General features: G+C 40.7%; 1 protein-coding gene and 1 long non-coding RNA gene across 7 annotated transcripts in view; one reads left to right on the forward strand and one right to left on the reverse strand.

The window, feature by feature from the left end:
- Nucleotides 1–14,704, reverse strand: part of dgkz (diacylglycerol kinase zeta) — a 58,126-nt gene that overhangs the window by 7,680 nt on the left and 35,742 nt on the right. For all 4 annotated transcript variants that reach the window (XM_023956008.1, XM_023956007.1, XM_023956005.1 and 1 more), the window contains 19 exons: nt 13,877–13,948; nt 13,308–13,424; nt 12,516–12,590; nt 12,341–12,442; nt 12,030–12,112; nt 9,816–9,876; nt 7,688–7,801; nt 6,993–7,133; nt 6,807–6,885; nt 6,481–6,536; nt 6,342–6,404; nt 5,021–5,094; nt 4,742–4,853; nt 3,808–4,007; nt 3,306–3,406; nt 2,811–2,902; nt 1,713–1,805; nt 988–1,057; nt 874–914 (listed from right to left, as the gene is read on the reverse strand). In XM_023956008.1, the coding sequence (XP_023811776.1) occupies nt 874–914; nt 988–1,057; nt 1,713–1,805; nt 2,811–2,902; nt 3,306–3,406; nt 3,808–4,007; nt 4,742–4,853; nt 5,021–5,094; nt 6,342–6,404; nt 6,481–6,536; nt 6,807–6,885; nt 6,993–7,133; nt 7,688–7,801; nt 9,816–9,876; nt 12,030–12,112; nt 12,341–12,442; nt 12,516–12,590; nt 13,308–13,424; nt 13,877–13,948 (1,746 nt within the window). The remainder of the gene's footprint in view (nt 1–873; nt 915–987; nt 1,058–1,712; nt 1,806–2,810; nt 2,903–3,305; nt 3,407–3,807; nt 4,008–4,741; nt 4,854–5,020; nt 5,095–6,341; nt 6,405–6,480; nt 6,537–6,806; nt 6,886–6,992; nt 7,134–7,687; nt 7,802–9,815; nt 9,877–12,029; nt 12,113–12,340; nt 12,443–12,515; nt 12,591–13,307; nt 13,425–13,876; nt 13,949–14,704) is intronic.
- Nucleotides 10,072–13,940, forward strand: LOC110015262. 3 transcript variants are annotated; one of them, XR_002873423.1, is made up of 5 exons: nt 10,072–10,952; nt 11,617–11,775; nt 12,056–12,121; nt 12,283–12,459; nt 13,857–13,940. It is a non-coding gene; the product is annotated as an uncharacterized LOC110015262 (long non-coding RNA). The 3 variants fall into 3 exon arrangements; XR_002290432.2 differs by having other exon boundaries at nt 13,835–13,916; XR_002290433.2 differs by having other exon boundaries at nt 10,087–10,952; nt 11,617–11,707; nt 13,835–13,916.

Genomic DNA, 14,704 nt, shown 5'->3' on the forward strand with positions numbered 1-14,704 from the left:
TTCTGATTCTGAAAAAGATACTACAGGAGTTTTAGAGAAAACAAATGTTCGATGTTCTGCTGCATCATGGAAGCATCATAGACATAAACCTGAAGATGAACTTTGTGAAAACAAAGTTTAAATAATCTGTTATGACAAATCTTTCAGGAGGACATGAATTTAACAGTTTATCAGACGAGGCTGCTGTTTCCTTTGACGAGCATCTTTTAAAGACCTGCTCTGATCATCTTCTGATCTATTGTAAACACATTTCCATTGATCTTTCAATTATTCCTTTTTTTAAACCTAATTTTCTTCATATATGTCCTCCATCATCAGAAAAATGGCACAAGAACATGTTGAAAACACAGAAAACACAATTTTCATCAGTGGGTCTTTTAATGCAGTTAATGTTTTATTTATTTATTTTTATTTTGGAGACATTAAATAAAGTTTCTTTGATTTTTTTTGGTTAAAAATTGAAAGCAGCTAAATTATTATGTTTTGCATTTTTTGATATTAAGATCTCATTTTATTTTGAAAGTCCAGTGTTCTTGAATGTTGTGTGTCGTTTCCCGTTAGTGCCGTCTGTGCTCTGGAATCTCACTCATGGTGTCTTCTGTCTTGTGTGTTCTGGTTTGGTCCACTTCAGCTCATCTTTTCTAATTGTACGTTTTTTTTTTTAAATTAGAAGGTTCTGGATGCAAATATGTGAGAATTTCCTAAATCACATGTTCACTTGATCAAAGCTCCATCTGTCTCCTGGACCTGGATTCACGCTGCCGTGTTACAACTTCAGTGGTTTTCTTCCATGATGGAAAAAGTGGCGGCCTGTTTCATGGACACCTCGGTAAAACCAGCTTGGTGGAAAAAACAGCAAGCTCATCGTCTTACCTGAGCGCGGTCGATCCTGTAGAAGCGATCCGCGGTTGTACCTGGAAGCAGAGACCAGTTAGGGTCTGAGGATGATCTGGATTCTGGACTGAGGTTTGCAGTTTTTAGACTTACAGTCCAGAAAACACCACTTTGAGGAGAGTTTCTGAGAAGATGGGCTCTCCTCCTTCACGTCGTCTTCGGCCTGCAGGAACACAAACAACAAGAAAGCAGATTTTAAATCCTGGTGCTTAGGAACTGGTCTCAGGTGGTTCTGGTCCAGAAGGCTTCATACCAGCTTTGGCTTCACAGATACACAAGTGGGATCAACTTATTCATTCTGAACTTAAAAATAAATAGCTTATCCTTAAAAAAAGATAAAAAATCTAATTTCTCATTGACATCTCATGCAGATTATTATGGTGGTAGATCGATCCTTCAATTCATGAATCAGAATCAACGATTCACAGATCAAACTACAATTCTTACTATTTTTTATGTTTGAGTGGTTAATATATGCATGCTTTTATACTGGACGAATGAACATTGAAATAATATGCATTTAATTACAGTCATTTATACTTTTATTTAGAACAAGAGGTCAGAATCAACAAAACTTATCAGATAAAAACACAACATTTTAGAGATTTTTCTGTCAACTTCAGCGGTAAACAAAACATAAACATAACTCTTCTTTTTTTTTTAACTATAGCTCTACCTTATAAAAGATTGCTAATCGGCGATCGTGGATTACACAAATATTCGTTTTTTTCTGGAACAGATTGGGAATATCTGAGTTTTTGGATACTCTAACAGTCTTATATATCATATTTAAAAACCCATTCACATGAAAACATCACCTTTAGAGTTTGACATGGAGTCCGCTCTTGTTTGCTTTTCTCTTCCTCTTCCTCTTGATCGTTGTCACACCTGGCCACATCCTCACTTATACCCTACAAAAAACATTCAGTTACATTTAGTATTTTACAGTCCTCAATGAGCACCATAGAATTATAATATCACATATGGGCTTTTTTTTAAGTAAATATCTGGACAAACTATAACCAACAGAAAAAATTTGAGGTAAAAAATACACAGAACACACACAAGTACAGCTGTTGGACTTGCTAAATTTAGTACTTACTAAGAAATATTATTATTTTTCATTGTATTTTTTTTCATTGGTTTAATCCAAGCATTCATAAACAAAAGGTGCCAAAGAAGAAAAAACAAGATATATATATATATATATATATATATATATATATATATATATATATATATATATATATATATATATATATATATACATATATATATATATATATATCTTTACAAAGATTGATCAAACTTTAGAAATTAATTATTTGACTGAAAAAAATAAAAAAATTTAAGCAAAGAAATAAATATATACATCCATATATACGCATCCACATACATCTGTTAATTACTCCATCATAATCCCTCTTATTCATGAATAGACATATTTGTACATACAATACATAACACATTTAATACATTAAATATAGTTTGTCAAAAGAGTTTTTGCCTGAAAAGGAGTGGGAGGAAGCAAATTCCACCCCTATTAAGCTTCACTTTCATTTAATTTTTACAGTTATCATTACTAGAGTTATTTATCCGTCACCAGTCCATGAATGTAAAGAATAAAGATGTTCAGTTTCATCAAGAGGACGTCTCTTTCAATCTTTCCTCTTTTTAGTGGAACTGCGTGACTTTAAAAGTACGTCTGCAACTTTTGACTGCGATTCTACTCATTTTTGTCGACTTATACAAAGAAGCTTGTTGGCAAAAAACTGTTGGTTGTCAAATTAGCCTTTTTTGGGTGACAGCAGCTGCAGCTCATAACTTACGGAGACTGGAGTAAAAGGTTGAGACCAGGAAAAGAAGTTTGGGTGTTGCACCTCTGACACCCCCCATGGCTGTGCTGACGCGCTTACCTGCTCCAGGTTGCTCTGCAGGCGTTCGATGTGCAGGCGGCACGTCTCCAAGTCGCTGTCTCCGGGGACGGTGATCACTCCGAGCAGCGCCGCTGCACAAACACAAAACCCTTCAGAGTTAAGAACTGCTGCTTCATGATGGATGAAGGGAAAATCCGTTTTAGAGAGATGGAGATCTGCACATTTGAGATCTGATTTAATAAATTCTTGTAATAAAAGCTTCAACAGCAAAGTTCCTGAACTTTCTTACTAAAAAGTGCAGACAAGTCACTTCTCCGCTGTATGAGGGAAAACTCCAAAGACTTCCAAGCTAGAGGGACTAAAATTAGCTCCACATCTGCTTATGACCTTAACTATAGGCCACTCCAGAGAATAATAGTCCAATCTAAGTTCTTTCATGTTTCAGTGGTTTCAGAGCCCAAGATCAGAGTCAAAGTGAGTCCATGAACGCCCGAAGCAAAGAAACTTAAAAGATCCAAAAACAGGAAAACTCACAGGCCTCCTTCAGTTGGTCCATGTCGTAATGGAGAGCCTCGTACGCTGCCAGGCTGATCCGATTCACCCTGATCTGCAGCTTCTCAGGAACAGGCTGCTGACTGCACACAAACACACTTGCATTTACACACTAACCTACAGAGGAAACACACACACGCACACATACAGATCAAGCACAAAACACAAACTCAAGAGTTTGAAGCCCTCAGCTCTTTTGGTTGCAACTGCTAGAAAATTAAAAGCCTACTCAAAATGCTTAATATTTTTGAAGGACAACACTGCTTTTATTTTGAAAAGCTTCATGGCGGATTTGTTGCAACTTCAACACAACGAACAGGAACAGTCCAACATTTTTTTGTACCCCCTGTGGTAACACAGTCACAGAGTTCTTCTCACTAAGTTTAACCCAGTTAAATAGAGAACAGAGCCCTGAGGCACACCCCACAATTACCTGAGCAGCCTCACACAGATACAGCAATCATGTGAGCCATGTGAATCTTACTCGTTGAGATGGGGCATGGAGATCCTCCTCTTGGCCTTCTGGACCATGTTGGCCTGGTTCCTCAGGCTAATGCGGATGATGGATGGGGCCAGCTTGCAGGGCTCACCATCCACCTGCATGGGGATGGACTTGAAGGTGGTGAGTGTCACCTCCTTACACTGATGGAGGCGCTCACCGTGACCACCCACTTGTAGCGTGGCCTGTAATACATATGAGATACTTATGACTTCTCATTAGCTGAAACAATTTAGCTTTAAAGCTTTAATATGGAACAGGATTTAAATAAAATGACTGTAATGAACCCCACATGGCCACAGGGGGCAGCAGTGAGTGTGGTTGACTCAGCAAGTGTTTTTGCCATATTGCTTAGGAGTAACACCATGACCTTAAAGATCCTCTAAAGGTGTGAGGGAACTTTTCACTTCTAAAAACACATTTACAGCAGAAAGCTGTGGATGCAGTTTATTTTTTCCCAGTCAAATGCAGAAGAAGTCTTTGTTGCGCGGAAACGTTGTTCATGTTTATAGACTCGTTTAATGCAAGTAGAGGCATTTTGGTGATTAAACTCGTTTACCATGACCGATCAGAGTCAGTTAACCCTTTAACACCTGAGTTTTAGCTCCAGTGTTGACGTTCTTTGAATTACCGTAATTCAAAGAGTTGCACCAGTTCAAAGAGCGTTTGTTGTTTTTCACTGTCGCCTGCACCAGCTTCGGTGTTCAAGCGTAAAACAGCCATATGTACTCAGCAATCATAGCTGTTCTCTGAGTCGTACAATGGTTTATGGGTCTGACAGTACCTGGAGAACGGTACTGTGGTGATTGCAATGAGACAGGTATAGACCTGGATCCTATAGAATCAGGCTTTCATTTGTTCTGATGTGCAAACTTTACACTATCACTTATCTGGAACCAGAACAACTGCAGAAGCTCACCAGAGACGTCATGGTGAAGCCGATGACCTCGATGCAGCCGTCGTCGTGACGCTGTGGCTCAAAGTCCTGATGTTCACTGGGGTGGCCCCACGGTGTGGTGCCAGCACAGTACCTACAGCGGAAGAAAAGATTGTGCTAAATCCTTCTCAGAGATGTGGAAACAGGTTATACTGGGTCCGCTGTACTGTCAGTGATACGATTCTGTCACCTTAAGCGACTAAAAGCTTTTTTTCTTATTTCCAACAAGGAAGATTTCTAGGTTTGGTTACTTCATCATACCTGGGAATGTTAAGGAATAGGAGGCACTGTAATTTCATCTCCTGCACTTTGGCTGTCAGGTCATTGCCATCACACTGAGAAAAAAGAAAAAAAGTTACGGTTTCTTTCATAGGAACACAGACTGTACTTCAACCATTGGCTGTATAAGAGAACTGGACTGAGTGACCCTCCCCTTGCAGCCAAAAATCCCATACACTTCTATTGAGAAACAAACAGCTGTTCCTCTGTCATTTTTTTTGTCAGAACAACCATTCTTGCTCTGATACTTTTTTTTAACATGTTTCTTGCTAATCCTAACCTTTTTTTCATGAGATATTTTTTGTGCAAGCTCTTCCAGTTATAAACTGACCAATCAGATGCCTCAATAGAAGTAGGTGGTGCCTGTAGGCTCCCATGTTCAACATTCAAAACGCTTGACTGACAGGTTCTCCTTTGCCCACTTTCAAGTGGTAGAGGTGTTGACCTCCAAAAAGCTCACTCCTCCTTGAAGAGAGTGGAATTTTCTATGGGTCGCACTCACTCACTCCAGTTCTATAATACAGTCAATGAGTTCAACTAGCAGAGGTGTAGAAATAGGAGAAAGAGGAAGTTTGTCTTTTTCCTCCAAACAGAACAAAGGAGGGTTTAAAAATGACGTTTGGTAATGAAGTCTGAAGTTTCTTCTGTGGACCATCTGACGTGAATCTTAAATCCATATATTTAAATGGCCAAACCAAGAGTGAAACAGAAATTAGCAGCAGATTTTCAGTTTGGATCGTTACAGTGATTCGTGTGACCAAATCACTGTCTTAACAGTTCCTATTCCCTGACACTGTTATCTGAGACTATCCAGCAGGATAAAGAGGCGCGGCAGCTCTTTTTCACTCGTTCTGATTCTAGGCTTTATTTAAAACTGACCAACGCAGTCCAAACTACAGCAGTCAAAACGTTATGATGCTGCAGATTCTGACATTTTTGGGCTTTTTTTTGTCATCGGAAAGAAATTGTGGAGGAAACAGCAGCTAATCGTGTTGCCTCCTTTTTTCCAGGAGCATTTTAGGAACTCAGATCTCCCTCAGCGTCTCAGGTAGATGGAGGCGTGGGTGACAGGTAAAAATAGAGAAAGCAGGTGAGGAACCAGATGAGCTCCTCCTTGAGTTTTTCACCTGCTGGAGGAGACAAACTCTGATACTTAGCTTCAGGCCATCTACAGGTCTGAACTCTGAAGAAAAGGTGGTACTTCAGCGCTTAATAGTTTTTTTTAAGCTGCCTCACTTCTAAGAAAATTCATTTTAAATGGTCCGCTTTTGTCAGAGGAGTTTTCCTCTTCTTCTAAGCTCACCACCACTTTGATATGCTTGGCCAGGTCTTTGGAGCTGCCACTCAGGAAGTCGGAGAAGGCCGTCTGAAAGAAAGCCCATGTGTGAGAGACATCACTGTGGGAGGATGGATGAAGACAGCAGACGGGAGGGGACACTCACCCCTGCATAGAACATCTTATTCTTGAAGCGGCTGTTGAACTTCTCAGGATTTGCTTCTGCAAACACAGCGAAGCATGAAAAAACCATCTGCAATTTTGGGTCATATCTAAAGTTTCAAACCAGATAAAACTGCACTACATTTGCTAAAGAAAGGTAAAAAATATTCATTGATAAAAGGATTTTTAGTTGCAGTTCAAAGTGTTTCAGGGAAACAAAAAGAGCATCAGGGTTCTTAATGTTTACGAGGGGATGAATGTTGTTTTTGTTTCTCTGATCCTGGACCACCTTCTGCCCTCCTACACTGCTGCCAGCAGAGGCAGACTCACCTCGAGACTCGTGGAAGCCCAGAGTCACATGAGCGTCGAAGCCCAAGCTGAAGTAGTTGTTGAAGACGTCAATTGGTAGCTAAAAAAGTAGCATGGGAGAGAGCGTCAGGTCTACTCGAGGTCTAGATGAACTCTGGCAGAGCTTCAGCAGATCTCTGGCTGAACTCCAACCAGCCCCAAATTCACCTTATCAGTCTGATGTTCTTCTTTCTCCTCGGGCCGGGCCTCTGGATTTGCTTCCACCTCCAAGTTCCATCGATCCAGTTGGACGATGTTCCCGTCCTCCACATGTGAGAGGATCTTTGTGATTGGCTCGTCCGTGTATCCCTGTGGGAGGAAAATGTGGTGTTGCTGCCCAGCATGACCAGCCTGATGGAGCTGAAGCTCAGCTGAAACCTCAGTTTCTTCTTTTTATTTATTTTATTTTAATCACAACTTTTATTATTATTCAACATCATTTTTAATCCTTTTCAAAAGTAAGAAAATATCAAATCGACCAAAAAAAAGAAATAAATGGGTTCATTCTATTAAAGAATTAAAACAGTCTTCATCTTTTTGTTTTGTGCTTTCTATTGTTCTAATTTTAAAAGGGCAACCATAATGTTAAAAATGAACAGAAAACTTTTTAGTTTCAGAAAACTGCTTTTAGTTTTAAAAATTGCTTTGTGGATGGAATTCATAAAACAATATTTAATCTTTATCTCAATTTCAATTGTGTTTTTAAAGTGTTCTTAGTGACAATTACGAATCCTTGTCATTGTGGACTCCATAAATGGGGTCTTGAGGTGAATAACCCCTGAATGACCTTTGTCAGGTGAAGCAGAGCGACTCCAGCCCCTTCGCTGACATCAGCAGCTCCTTTTTAGCCAGAAAAAACTCACCCCTCCCCAGTTGAGCGTCCTTGCCAAGTCATTGCCGGTTCCCAGAGGAAGGATGGCCACAGGCGGCTGAGGCCGGAGATTTAACTGGTCCAGCACGGACAGGATCCAACCCACCTGGATGCAAACACAGCAGATAGGTGAGACTCCCAGCTCCTCATCAGCTCCAGTAAGTTCTAGATCTTCACAGATGATGAAGAACTGATAAGATGTTTCAATGTTTTAAAAAATATGTACTCGATTACCGAATAACACATGAGGAAGAGTGATCAGGAACCAGTTGTAATGGGGATTAAATCTGGTTAATTGTTGTTAGACGTTAATAAAGAAAACAGGAGGACAGATTATTTCACATGAAAATTTTCTTTACACTGTCGTTTAACAACAGATGTTTTAAGTTGAGTTTAAATCCTTCTTTGGATGAAGACAGAGTCACTTCATCCAAAGAAGAACTTAAAATTCAGAGCAAGACACAAAACACCCTGTTGCTCTGGTGCTTTTGGGCTTGACAGCAGCTTTAGACACGGTGGACCTTACAATCCTCCTGTCTCGACTTGAATATCATGCCGGCATTTGTGGGACAGCACTTGACTGGTTTAACCCTTGTGCTATCTTAGATGACCCCACCCGTGTTATTCCTACCATGACAAAGGTGGATAAAGGTGGAAAGATTTCATGTAATCCATGGACACCAGCGAAGATCACAAATCATTGAAGAAAAAAGGTTCAGAGCACTGTCTACTGGGTCTAGATGACCCAACTCCCAACGTTAAAGTGCCTAAGATAGCACAAGGGTTATGACCTATTTAACCGGGAGAAGTTTTACAGTCAGTATTAGTGTGGCCTCCTCATCCGTGGTTCCTCTATTCTGTGGGGTACCACATGGTACCATCCTTGGTCCAGCTTTTTTTCTTTTCTCTGTCAATGCATGGCATGATGTCTCCTTTCATGGTTACACAGAAGATCTGCAGATATATCTACCGCTCAGTTTGGGAAAAATAGGTCACAAAACATTTGAACAGAGTGGACTAATGACGTAAAGCAGGGGTTGAGCCAGAATTTTCTGCATTTGAACAAGTCAAAAACAAAGGGAATTGGGTTTTTTTGGTGCCACCTCTACAGCTGACTCTACCGCTGTTAGAGATCTGGGAGTTTTCTCTGACAATGTTGTCAAAATGAGCTTTTATATCTTGCGCCTTTTAGCTAAAGCTAAACCTTCCCTGAGCCGCAGTCATCTTGAAACAGCCATCCATGATTACCTCTCGCATAGATTACTGTACTTCAGTTTCACCCAGCGATCACTGAACCGCCTCCAGTTGGTCCAGAACGCAGCAGCACAACTGTTAACTTGAACATCCAGACGAGAACACATCACTCCAGCACTCAGTTCACTTCACTGGCTCCATGTTCATTTTGGAATTCAGTTTAAACCTTTACTGTTTGTTTTTAAAGCTCATCATGCTCTTGCCCCAACCTTTTGACTGTCTGCAGCCATTCTAGAGCTTTAAGGTCCGCAAATTAGTATTTGCTTAATGTGCCCAGGTCACAACAGAAACACTGGGGTGACGGCGCTTTTTCCATCGCCGGCCCTCAGTTATGGAACAACATTGCTCCAGAGCTACGCATGATATCTGACCTCAACAGCTCTAAATGTCGACTAAAAGCGTACCACTTTAGTTTTCTTTTAATGCTCAATAGTCGGTGGCATTTTATCTTCTTAAATTTATTTCATTGCTGACTGTTTATGGGGGTTTTCATTGTGCCAAATTTTAAACTTCTGTCTTCCTTTTATTGTAAAGCACTTTGGTACCCCTAAAATAGTCGTAAAGTGCAATATAAACAAAGCTTCATTCATTCACAGAAAATATTTTCAACAATTTCAAAAATATTTTCACAGAGTAAAATATGGAGATGTTTGTCCTTAAATCTAAAAATAACATTGAATTCCCTTTTTTTCATTACTCGTTGAGAAACTCCTCACTCCAAGACAGAGTTTATAGAAAATATATTTTAAAGTAAAATTTACAAGTAAAAATACGTTGGACAAGCTTAAATCTACGTAATTTGCTGTTTTAAAAAAAAAAAGGTGTTCCCTCCTCCTCCTCGGGTTTAGTGAAGCTTCAGGACTCACCGTGCCGTCCCCCCCACAGGCCAGGATCCTCAGGTTGGGCACTTTGGAGTACAACTCCAGGCTGCAGAAACAAAAGCAGAGTCTGAAATCAGAACCATCTGTAAAGAAACCTGCAACGAAACCTGATTATATATTTCAGTACTGAAATGAGTGATATCCCAATCAGATCCAAGTCCAAGTCATTTGTTTGAGTCTCTGATAAAGAGTCCCAATCTAATACTTTTGCACTTTTGCTACACATGAAAAAAAAAAATCACAATTGCTAAACAAACAGATCCAGGTTACTTTTATTTTATTCACCCTATTTTCTCATTTTCCCCTAAATAATGCACTTATTTCTGAGTTGGTTAAGCATCAACTAGGAGAAATATTGTAAATCTAAACATAAATTATTTTTTTTAAACTACCTAGCAGGCATGTGAACAAATAAGCTAATAAAAATTGCAATAGTGTCATAAAGTAAGGCCAGTCATGTGCTCTACTCTCAATTTTAACAGTTCAGTTTGGGCTTAAAGAATAAAATGTATGTTATTTTTGATGAAACCAACATCTCTACCATGTCTGATTTGTGCCTGTTCCTGTTCATGTCAATGTTTGGTGCAGTATATGGGCCAAGTCGTTCTGGACAGTGCTGATTTAGTAAACTCTGTTTTTTAAAATGCATGATGAGGTTTATTGTAATAAACGCAATTTGTTATGGCAATGGTAATCCCAAGAACAGTAAAGTATCTCCTCTCGGCAGACATGTTTTTGTGCTCCTCCTGCTCAAACTACTGTTGTATTCTGCTGCGCTGTATGGTAATAAAATGTCCTGATCTCTTTATGATATGTTGAAGAGAGACTTCTATTAGGATATGTTTAGTAATAATAAGCTTTAAACATACAGCGCTGTTATAGCCGTGGTCGTATTTAGTGTTGTTTTTTTCTTTTTGTTCTGTGTTGGGTATTTTCTTTTTGTATCAAAGTGGGAGCTCTGTGTTTTTGTGGATCTTTGTTTCTGTGTTTGTCTGATTACTTTCAGGTTTGGTGCTTGACAGGGTGAGGCTTCCATTGGACACAAGCTGATGGCAGCAGCCCTAAAAAGCACCATGTGGACCTTAAGCCGGCAAGAAGGGAGCTTTGCTGCAACCACTGCAGGTCGGTGCTCTTCTCCATCCGTTTTGTAGTTTCCTGTGCTTTGTAGTTTTTTTGGTTTTATGTTTAGGCCCACTCTGAGTTCTCTTTTGTTTGTAGTTTTGTTTAAGTGAAGCTGTAGGGGTGAACTGCCATTTTCTTTCACATATGTTTACTCCTGTTTATGTTATTCTAGGGAGTTTAGTGTTTTGTCATTTAATTCTATTTTCTTTCATTCACAGGTAAGATTTTAGATTTCCATTAGGTGAGGTTTTGTTTGTTGTTTTGGGCTTGGTTCACCCTGAAGCCTTTTTGCTTCACCTTAAGTTACTGTTGTTTGGTATTTATAAATTTGTAAATGTGTGTTTTTGTATGGAGACAATCTTTTGGTGTTTTGTTAATTTTAAACTGGCTAAAACTTTACTTTTAAAGTAAAGTTGCTCCAGGTCCCCCTAGACATCAAATGGGGCTTAACATCGCTGATGAAAATAATGAAAGTAACTCTATAGCCCATTCTTGATTTGGATGCAACATCCGATTTTGAGTGTGAAGGCTGATTTCCACTGGTCCATCTGCAGTGAATCTCTGTTGCGTTGCAAAAAAAGAACACTCAATCGACAAGTTACACAGATGCGACATTGCCTCTGTTACATCTGTGTCTCACATCCGTCCCTCCACAATTTTACAGGACGAGCTGCCTGACACGGGGGTGGCAGGATAAACCACTCGTCTGGGAGCCAGGGGGGAACGGGAGCGTCCAGAGATGCAATGGAGACAATGTAAACTCACTGACAGTCATGACACAAACTCCCCACACAACGTGCAGATGAACCAGCGTAAATTCGGGGTGAGACTACATGATCGGGCTCAAGTTCCAAGCAAATGATCTGATCGGAACATCCCTAATTAAAACTACATTGAAATAAATCATTTATGAAAAAATTCCTCGTGTGAGTTGGAGTGTTCCATACAGGAAGGAAAAAAGAATTATAACAGTTTGTGTGAACTGAGCACAAGGTCCTGGCTCCATCTTATTAGCACAAACAGATGATCCTCTGTGACTGGCTGCACCTGGTTGATGCCTCTGCCTCTCTGACTTACCCCTCTTTGGGTCCTCCTTTTGTCAGGTCAAACACCTGCCGGGGGTTCAGGTACCACATGAAGGACTGGATGATCTTTGCTCCCTGAAAGAGGTGACAGTCAAACCATTGGACCTGAGACTTGTAGAAGCTTCATATGTGGAAGTTTACTCGTAATCATTTTTCAGAATATTTGTAAAGCAGCTCCCCTTTCATCCGGGGGGGGGGGTTCTGTGAGTTAACTGCCATCGGCTTCTAAAACTTTACATTTTCAGAGAGAAACAAACCCAAGAACAAAAACATATTCTGAAAGCCATGTTGAGCTCAAACTACCTGATTTCCACCACTCTTTGGGTTGACGAACACCAGCAGAGGCTTCATGAGCTGCGAGGGGAGGGGCTTCACTTGGAAGGGCTTCCATCGTCCATCTTGGATCTGAAAGGCGGCAGAAGGTGAGCAGCAACGTCTGCAGTTGTTTCAAGGACCTTCACTGTGAGCATCGTCTCACTTCTGCTCCTTTCTTGCTCGACTTGTTGCACTTCAGCGACGTCCGTTTCTTCTTTTTGCTGGACTTCAGAGAGGTCTGCGGAAAGATTCAGTCACAGCATGGCCTGTGAGGAAACCTGATAGAACTTTCTAGGAGTCAGCTGGCAGTTTCAGAGATAATTTATTCTGCATGTAATGACTTTGGCTAAGCCCAAACCCGCTCCTGGTTCAGACCTGCTCACAAAATTACAACAGCTGGTCAACAGACGACTCGGATGAGGTCCTGCATGATGAGGTTTTTTTATACACCTCTCATTCCACATGTACTGTCTGTTAAGAACTTTACATCCCATAAAAAAGTGGTCTGCGTTCACAGCCGCAGACACGCCCCCTTTGCGTGCTCATGCTGCTTCTATTCCTCCTGCCCACTCACACATCCCGACGGTGTTAAAGGCACAATGACAGTCTTAGAACATAATAGTTATTTTACAAAACCACAAAGAGCCGCAGCACAGGGAGGAAAGAGCCGCAGGTTGCTGATCCTTGTGCTAACCCGTAACCGTCAGACGAAATATGAAGTTCAGTGCCTTGCCCAAGAGCAGTTTGACACACGAGTTGAGAAACAGAGAACCAAATCTGCAACCATCTGACCGGATATTGACCGTGACTCCCAGCAGCAGCGGTGACGTGTCGACTATGCAGACCGATGTCCGGGTTTCCAGAACGCGAGCAGGAGGTCTCGCTCTGCTTCTTTCGTCATCGGTTTGAATGAAGAGTGTTTCCCAAAGACACTGACGGGTTTGTGAGTACGTACCTGAGGTCTGCGCACCCTGATGATCCAGGTGGGGGGGATGATGACAGCAGCGTGAGCTCCCAGAGAGCAGCACTCTTCTATCTGCTGCAGCATGAAGCATGTCACTTTGTTGTGGTACTGAAACACAAACAGGAAGTCTTCAATCATTTTTCTCTGCGACTCCGACCTCTTCACTGTCAGGATCTTCATGTGGAACATCTGGCAGGCTAAGATAAACGGGGGTGGCATGACTGGCAAGTAATGCATTTTAAAATCAGCTCTTCAGCATTTCGTCAGCCAGCAGCCCAGCTGTCTAACTAAAAGCCAGGGAAGCAGCTCAGATCCTTCATTTTTTTAAAACAAAGCAGGCAGATCATCACCTGTTCTACCTCAACTCTGAGAGCGACACCATTCAGCTGTAACCTCATTTCTCCATCATTGTGGCATCAGCTTTCTCGACCATGAGATGCCGTCAAGGATCAGGACAGGTCACGTGACCTGTATTCTTTTTAAACTGCAGAAACTAACGCTGCTCTTCACCATTTTAGTTCCTGTTTTCTCTGAAAACAGTTGGAGAAGTCTGCACTCACCGCCTGCTTGCACCAGGAGCAGCTGATGGCCACAATCTCTTTGCTGTGAAACGAGAACTTCTGCTGGAAGCCCTGTGGGGTGAGAAGGTTCACAGCGTCAGCTCGACGTGCAGGAGGGTCAAACCATAAAGATTTCAAAGAGATGAGCGAGTTCAGAAACTTGGAGAACACAAGCAGTTCTATTAAAAAAGCCAAGAAGCTTAACGTTCTGCTGAGGAATGTGATTTACTTGTTTTCATTTAGCTATCATTCTTTTTTTTTTCTTTTTTTTTTTAAATCTTATGAACTTCTCAGGGATATTGTTCTGGGACAATCCTGGATTTTTGGTACAATGTCGTCCCCCCCCCCGCAACATCCTGGTTCACCTTTTGCGGTCTTTGTGTTTTGCCGATTTTTGTAGGAGCAATTTTGCATGTTTTTTGTTCTTTTTTTTGACAGCACACTGTTCTGCGTCCTGATTGGCTGCAGACCGTGGTCAATCATCTTCCTCTTTCTTGTCTTATCTCCAGTAAAGATGCAATCAGTTTACCAAATTTACAAATGTCTTCCATTGCGATCAGATCTTTCTTTTCATTCTATAATACTAGACTCATTCTTCCACAAAGGTTTGAACTTTGAGAGTTTAAACAAAGAAAAGTGGAAATGTTTGTCTGTCTGAAAATGTATAAAGTGTGTAGTGAGGAGTTTTACAGCCTCAAAATTATTAACTTATTATTGTAAAATAAACATATTAGGGATTTCTCACATTGCTAACATTTGTTTACAGCATTTGAAAATGTAATACCTTTTGTTATCGGTTTAGATTTTTTTCTTAAATTGGATGAAGCC

Source organism: Oryzias latipes, chromosome 6, assembly GCF_002234675.1.
Source record: "Oryzias latipes chromosome 6, ASM223467v1".
Taxonomy (NCBI): Eukaryota; Metazoa; Chordata; class Actinopteri; order Beloniformes; family Adrianichthyidae; genus Oryzias; species Oryzias latipes.